General features: G+C 45.9%; 1 protein-coding gene across 1 annotated transcript in view; it reads right to left on the reverse strand.

The window, feature by feature from the left end:
- The window catches only part of TNFRSF19 (TNF receptor superfamily member 19), a 91,020-nt gene that overhangs the window by 48,708 nt on the left and 28,973 nt on the right, over nt 1–13,339 (reverse strand). Inside the window, exon 4 of the mRNA XM_077745424.1 lies at nt 7,264–7,442. Within this exon, the coding sequence (XP_077601550.1) occupies nt 7,264–7,442 (179 nt within the window). The remainder of the gene's footprint in view (nt 1–7,263; nt 7,443–13,339) is intronic.

Raw genomic sequence — 13,339 nt, forward strand, 5'->3', positions numbered from 1 at the left:
CAATTCAAAATGAATTAATATATATAATATATATTATAATATATATATTATATAAATATATAATATTATATAATTAATATATATTATATTAATTAATATAATAATCTTTTTCAGAAAGATTGTATCCAGAAAGGATACAATCAACAGGAGTGAAAAATGAACCTGCGGTAGGGGAGAAAATATCTGCAACTCATGTATCCGGTAAGGAGTTAATATATAGAATATTAGCTCAGCAACAAAGATCAAATAACCTGATTAAAAGATGGGCAAAGGACTTGAAGAGATATTTTTGCAAAGACGATCTACAAATGGCCACTAAGCCCACGAAAAGACGGCCAACAGCCAACATCACTCATCATCAGGAAAATGCAAATCAAGGTCACAACGAAGTATCCCATTGCACCCATTAGGATGGCAACTAAAAACCTAAACCAAACCAAAATAGAAAATATCAAGTGTTGGGGAGGATATGGAGAGAAATTGAAGGACTGCACACTGACTGGCATAGCTGCTCAGGGGATCAGAATGGAAGTTCCTCAAAAAACTAAAACTACAACTACCCTGGGGCGTCTGGGTGGCTTAGTCGGTTAAGCGTCCGACTTTCACTTAGGTCATGACCTCGCGGTTCGTGGGTTCAAGNTGGGTTGAATCCAAAAGAACTGAAGGCAGGATGTAGACAAGATACTTGCACATCGATTCCTAGCGTCACTATTCATGAACGCCAAAAAGTGAACGCAGCCCAAACCCCCATGGGGCAAATGAAGGGATAAACAAAATGAGGTACAGCCAGACAATGGGATATCATTCAGCCTTAAAAAGGAAGGAAATCCTCGGGGCGCCTGGGTGGCTCGGTCAGTCAAGCGTCTGACTCTTGGTTTCGGTTCAGGTCATGAACGGATCTCACGGTTTCGTGAGTTCGAGCCCCACAAGGAGCTTGGGATTCTGTCCCTCCCTCTCTCTCAGCCCCTCCCCCACTCTTGCTGTGTCTCTTCCAAAATAAATAAATAAGCTTAAAAAAAATTTTTTTTAAAAGAATAGACCAGCTCTAATATAAAAAAAAAAAAAAAAAGGAAGGAAATCCTGTCCCATCCTAGAACATCTAGAACATGGACGAATCTTGAGGACATTATGTGAAGTGAAACAAACCAGCCAGAAAAGGATAAATACTACATGATTCCACTCGCATTAGGTACATGATCAAATTCATAGAAACAGTGATTACCCGGGGCTGAGGGGGGCAGGAAAGGGCCGAAGTCATTATTTAATGGGTATAGAGTTTCACTCTGGGAAGATGAAAACATTCTAGAGATCTGTTCAAAACAATGTAGACGTACTTCACACTACTAAATTGTACACTTAAAAATGGTTAAGATGTATACTTAACTGTATACTTAAAAACTTTATTTATTTTTTATAACCAAAAATGCATAAACATTTTTGAAATAAGGTCAAAATAAGGTAAAAACCATAGCGTAATGTGAGCTTTCTTATTACAGATGTATTTCTTACTGAACATTGTAATATATGCAGACTACTATTATTTATCTTCTCAGTCAGAAAATTTGCCAAATTATAATTAAACACTGACACAGTCTAAAATAGTTTTGCGCATGAAAACTCGTTTTTGTAAATAATCAGAACAGAAAGTGAAATTAAAAAAATGTTATGCCCAACATTTTCAACATCAAATTTTGATATAGAAACATATGTTTTAAAAATTGGGGCGCCTGGGTGGCTCAGTTGGTTAAGCATCCGACTTCAGCTCAGGCCATGATCTCACGGTTCATGAGTTCAAGCCCTGCGTCGGGCTCTGTGCTGACAGCTCAGAGCCTGGAGCCTGCTTTGGATTCTGTGTCTCCCTCTCTCTCTCTGCTCCTCCCCACTCGCACTCTGTCTCTTTCTCTCAGAAATAAACAAACATCTTTAAAAAATTGAAAAAACCTCTTAAAAATTAAGGAAATGCAAAGCATGGAGAATCCAATGTAGATGTCATTTACTGTTTTTAAAACAAGGACCTCTCCTGGTGACAAAACACTTCTGAGGTCTGACTTTCCCTGACGACTGAATAACATATATCTGCCAAAACTATACTGATTAAAAGATATTCTGAGTTTGAGGGCGGCCACTATGGAAATGAAACTAGAAGGTGAACAAATCACATTATGTTTTGAATGACCGTTGAACACTAAGCAGAAATAGCTCGTAATGCGAACTAGAAATGAGGCTGAGTGGACACACCGATTCATGAGGCTCCCAAGGAGAGGTGATACTTGGACGTGACCCGAGTGCAGCCATGCACAGCTGCACGGAGGTTATACGAAAGCATTCTGCATCTGCCCTTGCCGGCTTCTTTATTCCAATGGCGTAAGGGCAGAATCTAAGTTTTTTAACTTAATTTTAAATTTTAATTTAACCTTTTAACTGAAAAATTTTAACAAAAATTTTAAAACCATCAACGGACTCTCCTTTTCTCTGCTTGGGGCAAAGTGAGATTAATTCCGATTCCTAAAAAAACAGAGTAAGCAGTTAGTAAACTACCAGTTTACATACTCACCATCACAGACATTGTGTTTTTAATTTTTAGAAAATTTGTCTCAAAATTATCCTTCAATTTGAAGATGAAGATATACAAATTAGAGTTTTGCTATGTAACAGAAGGGGCGCCTGGGGGGCTCAGTCAGTTGAGCGTCTGACTCTTGATTCCAGCTCAGGTCATGATCTCATGGTTCATGGGTCTGAGCCCCGCGCTGGGCTCTGCACTAACAGCGTGAAGCCTGCTTGGGATTCTCTCTCTTCCTCTCTCTGCCCCTTCCCCACTTGCTTGCTCACTCTCTCTCTCAAAATAAGTAAACACTTAATTATTTAATAATTATTAAATAAGCATTTAATAAAAATAAAAATCTTTTAAAAATATGTAACTAAAAATATTAAGTGGATAAAGAAATGTATCAATCCTTAAAAATTGTTTTACCTTCTCTTGCTCAGACTGCCATGGTTTTAGGGACACAGAAACATTGGCCACTCTGCTTTGTGACCAAGAAAGGACACAGAGTTTAAGAAATAAAATGAAATAGGGGCGCCTGGGTGGCTCAGGTGGTTGAGCATCCAACTTCGGCTCAGGTCATGATCTCGCGGTTCGTGGGTTCAAGCCCTGCGTCGGGCTCTGTGCTGACAGCTCAGAGCCTGGAGCCTGCTTTGGATTCTGTGTCTCCCTCTTTCTCTGACCCTCTCCTGCTTGCGCTGTCTCTCTCTCAAAAATAAATAAAACATTAAAAAATTTTTTGAAAAAGAAATAAAATGAAATAAAAGGGATCAGGGCATATATAGATGTGTGACTACATTGGCATCTCTAGGTGAGCTTCAAATTTTACTCCGGGCATTCAGACGGCTGATGCAAAAAGCCAAACGGAAACGCTGCTGGATTCTACCTCCTGAGTTTGCTGACAGGCAGCATGTCAATACATCTTTCAGACCCCGAATTTTCTCCAACACTGAATTTGAAAAGGAATTTTTAATTGACTTCAATCCAAATAACTCCAGTTTGCCTGACGAACACCATATTTGCAAAGGGCTGTTTTAAGAAAACCTGATTGTAAACCATCAACTCTTCGGTCAATGAAAGCATTTCTGCAGGGAAACGACACACCAGAGTCCAGCTCTGGTTTTATACTGAGCTCACTCAATACTGTCTTCAGGGGCACGGAGGCTGGTGGGGGGTGAGGGTGGTGTGAGGGGTGCGCACAGGCGGCTGCAACTGTCCTCAGGGTGAGTCTTCCGTCATCGAGGGTCCAGGGGAGAGCTCCCTGTGAAAGCGGACACGTGGCTGGGTTCAGGGGCTCAGCAGTGGAATGACAAGCTGGGTGACCCTGGGCAAGTCATTTATCCCCTCCAAGGATCAACTTTTTCCTTTGTGAAGGGGGTTTGATTAATCTCTGGTTTATGGAGTGGGTCAGATGACTGAATACGCTAATCTGCATACAGTGCTCAGCACATCATAAATGCTCAATAAACGTTAGCTATCATGGCTGCTAGAAGCAGCAAAGAATTGGTAGGGGCTGGGCGAGTCTTCCAGGCTGGGTCCCAGTCCCCTTAGCAGAGAAGGGATGGGAACACGGGAGACAGAGGAGGTGGCTGGGGCCCACTGGCCACACGCCAAAAACACCCCACAAAAAAACAAAAAACAAACAGCCACGGAAACAGCTGTCACTGGCTTCTAGTAACATTACTTGGTGGTGACGTCAAACACGGACTCAGGGCCGACTACAGACTCGGCGCTTTGCATGCACTGTATTCTCAGGCCTTCCCGCACTCCTGCAGGTTGGCATTATCCGAGCATAACGTACAGGTGAGAAGAACAGGTGTCAGAGAAACAGGAGCCGAAAGCCGTTGACCGTATTTGGGGACAAGGGGACGGACGCTCCAGTCGCTCACAGGAGGCACGGAGGACAGACCATTTCCACACCGCGCTGCCACTGGGGGACCGGCGGCTTGTCCGGCTGCGCCTGCGCCTGAAGGCAGCCGAGGCCTGAGCTGAGTGGGGCTGAGGTTTCAGGAGGCGGGAGTAGTGCCGAAGTCAAAACGCCCACCCTCTGCCTGATTTGGCATCATTTTTCTTTTTTTTTTTTTTTTTTTTATTGNTTTTTTTTTTTTTTAATGCTTATTTATTTTGAGAGAGAGAGTAGGGGAGGTGCAGAGAGAGGGGGACGGAGGATCTGAAGTGGGCTCTGCGCTGACCGCAGAGAGCTGGATTCGGGGCTTGAACTCACAAGCCAAGAGATCACAACGGGAGCCGAAGCTGGACACCTAACCGGCTGAGCCACCCAGGCGCCCCGGCATCATTTTTCCGAGAGCAATGTGCAATTCGCTTATTTTCTTTCAGCCTCAGTTTTCCTATCTAGAAAATGGGCTCCAACTATTTACCTGCTTCACACAAATATAGTCAACCTGGGTGAGCACTTTGGAACACTCTGGAAAGCCTGGGTAAAAGTCACTGTATAATTACTGCCTGTCTCATACAGTCATGCTGGCTTAGAAAGGATGTAATTTTAAACTAATCGTATAAATAAACTATGAAACATCATTCAAGTGTCTGCTCTCTTGTATCTGACTTTCCCACATCTAAGCATTTACTGAACGAATGAGCAAACATTGCAGAAGCTAAGCCAGTGGGCTCAGATGACAGCCAGTGAGGCTCAGCGTGAGGAAGCACTTCTGGAGAGGTCCTGGGGGGACGTGCCCCGTCCCACACGCTAGCAGCAGGTCCCTGTGCGCTCCCTCCTTGTAAACCGCGAGCCCCTGGGTCCTGTGCTCCCCTGCGCTCTCTGCCTGAGTCTCCCCTGGACCTCTTCTTCCGGCCCCGAAGAGGAAGACAGCAGATGGGCACCCACACGCTTTTTTCAGAATCGCAGAGCAGGGACAGTAGAGACGCATCAGATGTTCGGTTTGTGTTCCTCAGTTAGATCCGCACAAGGTCGACTCTCTGGGCCATGCTGTTCACAGGTTGTCAATTTCGTCTGAGACTGTAGACCATTACTTTTTTTTTAATAGCAGATTTCTGACCCGCCCACGTGAAGTGTACCACGAAATGGTCTTTCGTGTCCTCGCCGAGCCATGCTACCATCAGAATGATCAATTTTAGACATTTTCGTCACGCCAAAAAAGAAACTCTGTATGTTAAGTAGTCCCGCCTCACGCTTCCCCACACTCCCCACCCCCCACCAGCCGCAGGAAGCCACTAATTTAGTTTCTGTCTCTGTAAGGAGAGGACGGGTGGGGTGGCTTTCCAGTGTCTCCACACCCTCACCAACGCTTGTCGTCCCTTCTGGTCACAGCCATCCTGCAAGGCTTGGAGTGTGTTCTTAATTTGCATTTCCCTGATGGCTAATGACATTGGGCATCTTTTCACGTGCTTATTGGCGATTTGTAGACCTTCTTTGGAGAGATGTCTATTCAGATCCTTTACCCATATTTTAACTGGGTTACTGGTCTTTTCGATACTGAGTTGTAAGAGTTCTTGATGCATTCTAGGTAAGATGGCCCCTTACCACACACACGATTTACAGTTTCTCTGATTCCGTGGGCCGTCTTTTCATTTTCTTGACGATATCCTTCGAAGCACAAAAGATCTGAATTTGGGTGAGGTCCGAGAGCTACTTTTTCTTTTACTGCGTGTGTTTTTGGTGTCAGGCGATTACGTTTCGCACCGGTTCAGGTGCTGAGTCATCGCACAGCATCATGCTTAGCCCATAAGGCTATTTCCTGCCCGGTTCCTGCCCTTCAGACCCACAGGTCTGTCTTCCTCCCTCCCTGACCTCAGCAAGAGCCAAGGTGCCATTTGGTCAGAACCTAATGATCTGTGGGTGTGTTCTCGCTAAGTGCAGTGAGAGCCCCGCCTCTGCAGTGACTCAGAGCCTGGGTTCCGTGTTAGACTCCTAGTGTTTGCCTACGGATCCCTGGGCAAGCCTCACCCGCCTTCTCTGCTCCGGGTTCTTTATCTTCCACAGAGATCGTCCTCTGCTACCTTTCCGCAGAACTCGCTCTTTACCACTTCCTGTTTGGACCTTTCTAAATCCCTTCTCAGGGCATAAGCTTCACACAGGCAGGGTTCTTGGCCTCTCGACCTCAACAAGGCCTCGTGGCTCCTAAAGCAATCCTCGTAGCTGCTTCACAAATACCCGTGGACGTGAGTGAATAGTTGTGATTTGCATTTCCCTGATGGCTAACGAGGACGGATGTCGCCATTTGATCGTGGGCCACACGTGCTTCCTCTTTGTGAACTGCCTGTTCATTCCTTTGTCCATAAATCTGTTTCATCGATTTATAGGAAACTCTTTAGATTCTTGTGACACTAATCCTTTGTGAGTGGGCTTATTCACTGTATTTATAACCAGCGCCTGTCACAGCGCGCAGCACACGGCGGGCACAGATGAAGTCATGACCGTCCGACAAACGTGTGTGGGTTTCCACGGGGGTGGGTTCACGTTTGGGAGGGAACAAGGGAAAAGTCTATTAGAAATAATCCAGGGGCGCCTGGGGGCTCAGTCGGGTAAGCGTCCGACTTCGGCTCAGGTCATGATCTCGCGGGTTCGTGAGCCTGAGCCCCGCGTCGGGCTCTGTGCTGACAGCACTGAGCTTGTTTCGGATCCTCTCTCTCTGCACCTCCCCCGCTCATGCTCGCACTCTCTCTCTCGAAAATAAATAAACATTAAAAATACTTAAAAGCACTATCCAATAATTACGAGGCAAAGAAATCGTCACACGTACCCTGGCAGGCAGTCCCCGCAGACGGCGTCGCTGGTGGCGGAGCAGTTAGCCTTCTGGAAGCGGTTCACCGCCGCGCACTCCAGGCACGGCTTGCATTTCTGAAAGCCCCAGTCCTCCTTGAACCTGTGCGGCCGGCACGTCGCGCACTGGGCATCCTCCCCGTAGCCAAAGCCACATTCCTGCAGGGATTAACAGGCAACAACGGAACGCGATTCAGACGGTGCAAGCGTGAAAGGGACGGCCGGGATAAAAGGAAGACCTGGTCTAGTAAGTCCCGAGTGCCCGCCTTCCCGCATACAAAGGCGGCTCTTGCAGCAAGTTCAAATGTGTCTCCCACTGCTAATAATCTCTCTTACGACATTAAGTATACTTAGTCATCCACTTTATTCAAGGAGCCACGAGCATTTGCATAAGAACGGTCCTCCGGGACCCCTACTGCTGGGTTATTGCTAGTTTATGGCAGAATTATTGCGCGTTCTTCTTTCCTAATTAAGCCAGTCATGTGCATGTTCAGAAGCTAAAGTCAGAGAAGAATTCAGACGCTTCGCACCAAGGCAGGAAATGAGGGCTTTGACAGCAAGAGTGATATTTTTGAAACGAGGCTACCTGGGGTAAGGAATTTCCTACGTTGACAACCTGGAAGTCTACCCAGGAGAGAGCACCCTGAAATGTCAGCCGTGGACGACTGTGTGACAGTCGGAAGGTTCCTCCGTATCTCTTAAAAGAATACTGCACTCTTGTTTGGACCCAGCCGTCTGACACCAAAGGTCTCAGGCCTCTCTAGAACTGAACGTGAGAACACAGTGGGCAGGATAGGCGGCTCTTTGACCCACATGTGCTCATTTCTGCAAGGTCCAGAACCAAATAAATCATAGCCTATCGTGTAACGTAAATACAATGCCACAATATGAAGAATGATGTCGTTATGTGTTCGTGAGGGCTTTAAAACTAAGTTATAATACAGAATGAGAAGTACGTGTCCATCCCTTATAAAAACATTAATACTTGGAACTAACACTGATTGGGTGCTTACCCTGCGCACAGTATCTCATGAACTCGTACATCTTCCCAACGAGGGAACTGCTATCATCATTCCCATTTCATGAATGGGGGTATGGAGCTTTCCAGAAGGTATGTGCCTGAACGCAGGTGACATAGCTCATGTTAGAAGCAGGAGTTGAACCTACCAATGTAACTCTGGAGTCAAGATTCCACACCTTGACGCTGTGGGATCTGTCGGCTACTTTCTCTCTCCATACGGAGCACACGCTGAGCAAGCCCACAAACACAGCTCAGGGCCCCAGAGAGAGGAAGAGCTCCGGCAAAATCTCTTGGTTTCCTCTCCTGTAAACTTTGGATGCAGAATGCAAATCCCCGCTCATCCAAAATACCCATTTGCCTATAAAATTCACATGCTTAAAATCCTTGACCTGAATGCACGTGCACAGTCCTAACTAAGCGGTATTTATCTGTCAAAAATGAAATAGAAAGGAACACAAAGGCTAGTATTTCCTGTACTCAATAAACTACTGAATACAATATTCAGAATATTTTTTGCTAATAAGCTCGTTCACATCTTAGAGGAGCAGTACCTTCCTTCCTCGTTTCAGTCACTCAGCTCGTCTTTCAAGTGTGACCCCCTGAACACTCACAACAAAGGGCAGGGGATGAAGAAAGGAGAAGGTCAACAACCTTCTTAATCCCTAACGCTCCAGCTAGGCCGTGTCCTAAACAAAGCACAGACGGCAGAAGGAAAAATGTCTGATTTGAAGAAGGAATTCACTAGCAGGTCTTTAAAAACTGAGCAGGGATTCTCTCTGGGCTGGGGTGGGGGGAAAAATTATGAGGTGTTTTGAATTTTTAGAATTCTCTGATAATTTACCTTTTGGCAAAACGCACGTATGACCCTGGCAACCAGGAAAACAATAAGGATACGTATTCGTGAAGAATTTCTTGGGCCGTGTGCTCGGTGTCTGCAGGGAGGGAGGGCCCTGCTGTGTTGGTGCTTTGTACACGGGCACCGTGGTTCTGCGCGGGGCAGGCGTGGGTGTCTGCTGAGCACGTTAGCTGCTGAGGGAGCCGAGCGCATCCCAAGTCTCTCTTTCAGGGTAGATGGGGGCCTCCCTCTCGAAATCTTCCAGGATCGAAGTGAGGGACGTGCGACATTCGGGTAGGGGGATGGGGACCCCGATGTCCACAGGCTCAGCATCTCCACGTCAAATGTGGAGCAACATTTCAAAATCATACTTTGATCCAGGCAGCTTGGGTGGTAAGGGTCTGGTATACAAGTTACAACACAACACAAGAGAGGAAAANGCAGAGAGCGAGAGATACAGAATTCAAAGCAAGCTCTGAGCTGGGGCTCTGAGGCCCAGCCAACGTGGGGCTTCAAACCCACGAACCAAACTGTGAGAGTGTGACCTGAGCCGAAGTTGGATGCTTAACTGACTGAGCCACCCAGGTGCCCCTTAAAAAGACAATGTTATTTNGAGAAAGACAAGAAGACGTAGAGCTGGGAATAGATGAAACTCTGTTTTTCACGCTAGGCTGATACAGAAGGAAAAGTGCGCATGTCCTACAACCGACCAAACACATGTAAGTTTGAAGGCCAACCCCGCCACTTGCCGGTGAGGCTATTTTGGGAACTCTCACCTTCAGTTTCTTCCTCTGTGAGATGGGGACAGTACATGCCTGCCCTACAGGGTTGTTTAGAGGAATAAACGGGAAAAGACATAGAAAAGCTGCAAATTATAAATCAAGTGCAGAGTGAGCATTCACCAAATAATGACACTTTTTAGATTCTCTACGACCCAACAAACCAGCTGTTCTGACTTAGGTATGATAAAGCCCCACTGGCGAACAAGAAGATCTTCAGACACAGAAAGATCACTTTCCATCTAAATTATTGTTATCGAATAAAATATGTCTAAAATGAAAGAGAATTATCTGTCTTTTAAAAATGGTACATAAAGTATAATTTAAGCACACCTGCTTGGATCAGCTGCTGCATGGCGCTGTGATACAAATAGCTAGGAAGCCCCTGGGTCTGGGCGGGCCACTCTGCTGCTTTCACACCCCTGCCGGGCAGTGGGTATCTGCTCTCTCCTGCTATTCACTTCCTCTCTCCATCCCTGACAAACTAACTAGACAGATACCCGAGGGGACGCCAACTTGAAAGACCTACAAACAGGTGTTTTGACAGCCTCCTCTCTCTCGAGAAACATCTAACTTTTGAGTCCTGACTATTCTAGAGTTTAGACTGTACATGAGGACTGTTGTGACCACCATGTTTTTGCCATATACCATTGCATGTCTTCTACATGCCGCTATACTTCGTAGAATGAGGATTCCATGAAGCTTTTTTTCTTTTTGGTCCATTCTAAAGATTTTAGTTTTTAAGTGACCTCTACACAATGTGGGGCCTGAATGGATGAACCCAACAAGAATCGTGTTGAAAGGAGTGAGCCGGCTGGGTGCGCCTTTCTTGGTCCAGTCTATGTTGGACCAAATTATGTATAGAAAAAACCCCAACAAAGCCAGGGTCCAAATTCATCATAATTATGCCTTCATGATCTGGATATTAATTTACTACTTCTGCTTAGAGTTTATATGTTTTGGTGGCAACAACAGTAATTTTGGAGTAGATTTAGGTGAGAGGTTGAGATAAGGCTGTGTATCCATGACAATCACAAAATAATACCTAAATGTATTAAACAGGTACAGCAAAGTCTCCTAGGAACTTTTATATAGAGATTGATTATTTGAAGGAATTCAGTGTAAAATACATTTTCTCTAAAGTATGTGCCATTTTTGGAGCACCTGGGTGGCTCAGTCGGTTGAGTGTCCGATTTCAGCTCAGGTCATGATCTCCCAGTTCATGGGTTTGAGCCCCATGTTGGACTCTGCGCTGACAGCTCAGAGCCTGGAGCCTGCTTCGGATTCTGTGTGTCTGCCTCTCTCTCTCTCTCTCTCTCTCTCTCTCCCCCCTCGCCCACTTGTGCTTTCTCTCTCTCAAAAATAAATAAACATTTTAAAAAAGCATTTGTCATTTTTAAAAAGATAATATATTTTTAAATTTTTTTATGTTTGTTTATTTTTGAAGGAGAAAGAGAAAGTATGAGTGGGGGAGGGGCAGAGAGCGAGAGATACAGAATTCAAAGCAAGCTCTGAGCTGGGGCTCTGAGGCCCAGCCAACATGGGGCTTCAAACCCACGAACCAAACTGTGAGAGTGTGACCTGAGCCGAAGTTGGATGCTTAACTGACTGAGCCACCCAGGTGCCCCTTAAAAAGACAATGTTATTTCTGAGAGAGAGAGCAGGGGAGGGTCAGAAATAAATTTAAAAAAATTTTTAAAAGACAATATTAAAACACCAACCTAATATTATTTTTAAACTTTTAAAAAATGCTTGCACTTCATGATAGTCTAAGAAATTGGTCTAAGAAAGTGATCATTCTGTATACTAGAGGAATTTGAGAAACTTAACAGAAGACCATGGGGGAGGGGAAGGGGAAAAGATAGTTTCAAACAGAGAGGGAGGGAGGCAAAGCATAAGAGACTCTTAAATACAGAGAACAACCTGAGGGCTGATGGGGATGGGGGGCAGGGAAGAGGGGAGAGGGGAAAGTGGGTGATGGGCATTGAGGAGGGCACTTGCTGGGATGAGCACAGGGTGTTGCATATAAGCAATGAATCATGGGATTCTACTCCCAAAGCCAAGAGCACCCTGTATACTCTGTATGTTGGCCAACTTGACAATAAATTATATTTAATTAAAAAAAAAATAAACCTCGAATTCACTAGAAATTCAGAGAGGATATTTCCAAGGAATTAAGTGACCGTACAGTGTCCATGGCAGCAATCGCTTTTAGAGCTAATTGTCATGTTTCTAAAGCACCATAAACACAGAGACCCTGCAATTATTTGAAATCCAGGCTATAAAGTAAACAGCATATAAACATTAAATTACCCCCAATATAAATGTCTACTTTGATGTTTTTATTTCATTCAGTAAAAGTAGGTGGTTAAAATGCCTTGAAACCTTTCCCATTAAGTTCAATAAATAACTAGCAAGACAAACAGCAACAAGGCAAAGCACCTTCGAGAAGCCCCCGGCCTTCTGCCCAGAGGAGCACTGCTGAGCACTCCCCCGGGGCCAGTGACTATGTCTGCCTTCTTCCCAACCCTTTTTATGCTGAAAACTTCTACTGCACACAGGACTTTTATGTAAAAAAAAAAAAAAATCAAACAGTACCCCTTCCTTCCCATCCCTGGTCTGTTAACATCACATGATCCCTCCGCACAAGCAAACACCATGGCCAGGTTTGGGGAGAGCCTCCCAGAAATACCCTAATAGCTCCGTGTGTGCGCACGCGTGTGTGTGGTATGTGGGTGTATTTTCACACACTGCTCAGCCGCTGGTCTTTCAGCTTCCCCACTCGCACATCGGGAGGCGCCCCATGCCTGCACGTAGGGACAGTGCCGCTGTGCGGCTACAGCCGAATCCACTGGGCGACAGCCACTGGAGCGCACCCGCCCTGCATCCCAGGGGCCGGAAGGAGCCAAGCTGGTCTGCTGACCTACACTGGCACTGATCGCGTGGTCTGACTGTGCGGCGAATGACAACAGTGTCAGACGCTTTGGGTCCTCCCTCCATTACTCAGGGACAGAAGGGGGCCAGTTCCCCTGGGCACAGGATTGTCCACAGCAGCCTAGGATACTACCACTGGGAATAAAAGAAATGGCAGGAATGGATTTGGGGCGGGATAAGGCAGAGTCCTTAGAGAAGACAGCCTGCCATGCTGCCTGTGGTCCCGTTTAGCTTTCTGATCAACCTCACAGGTTCCTGTGAGCTGCCTTCCGGGTGAGGCCCCAACCTCAAGAGCCCAGATGTCTGAGAACCCTGTGGCTGGTCAGCAGCCCCCCCCCCATCTGCCGCCTCCACACCTGTGCAGACTGCTTCCTGCCCCTCTGCCCTCGGATCACCCTGGCCTGCCTTCAGCAAGAGTATTGTTAGGTCCGTGTTAGCCAGAACCCCTTCTCACGATGTTTCCTCTGAGAAATTTTCCGTCCCCTAA

Source organism: Crocuta crocuta, unplaced genomic scaffold (assembly GCF_008692635.1).
Source record: "Crocuta crocuta isolate KB4526 unplaced genomic scaffold, BGI_CrCroc_1.0 scaffold258, whole genome shotgun sequence".
NCBI lineage: Eukaryota > Metazoa > Chordata > Mammalia > Carnivora > Hyaenidae > Crocuta > Crocuta crocuta.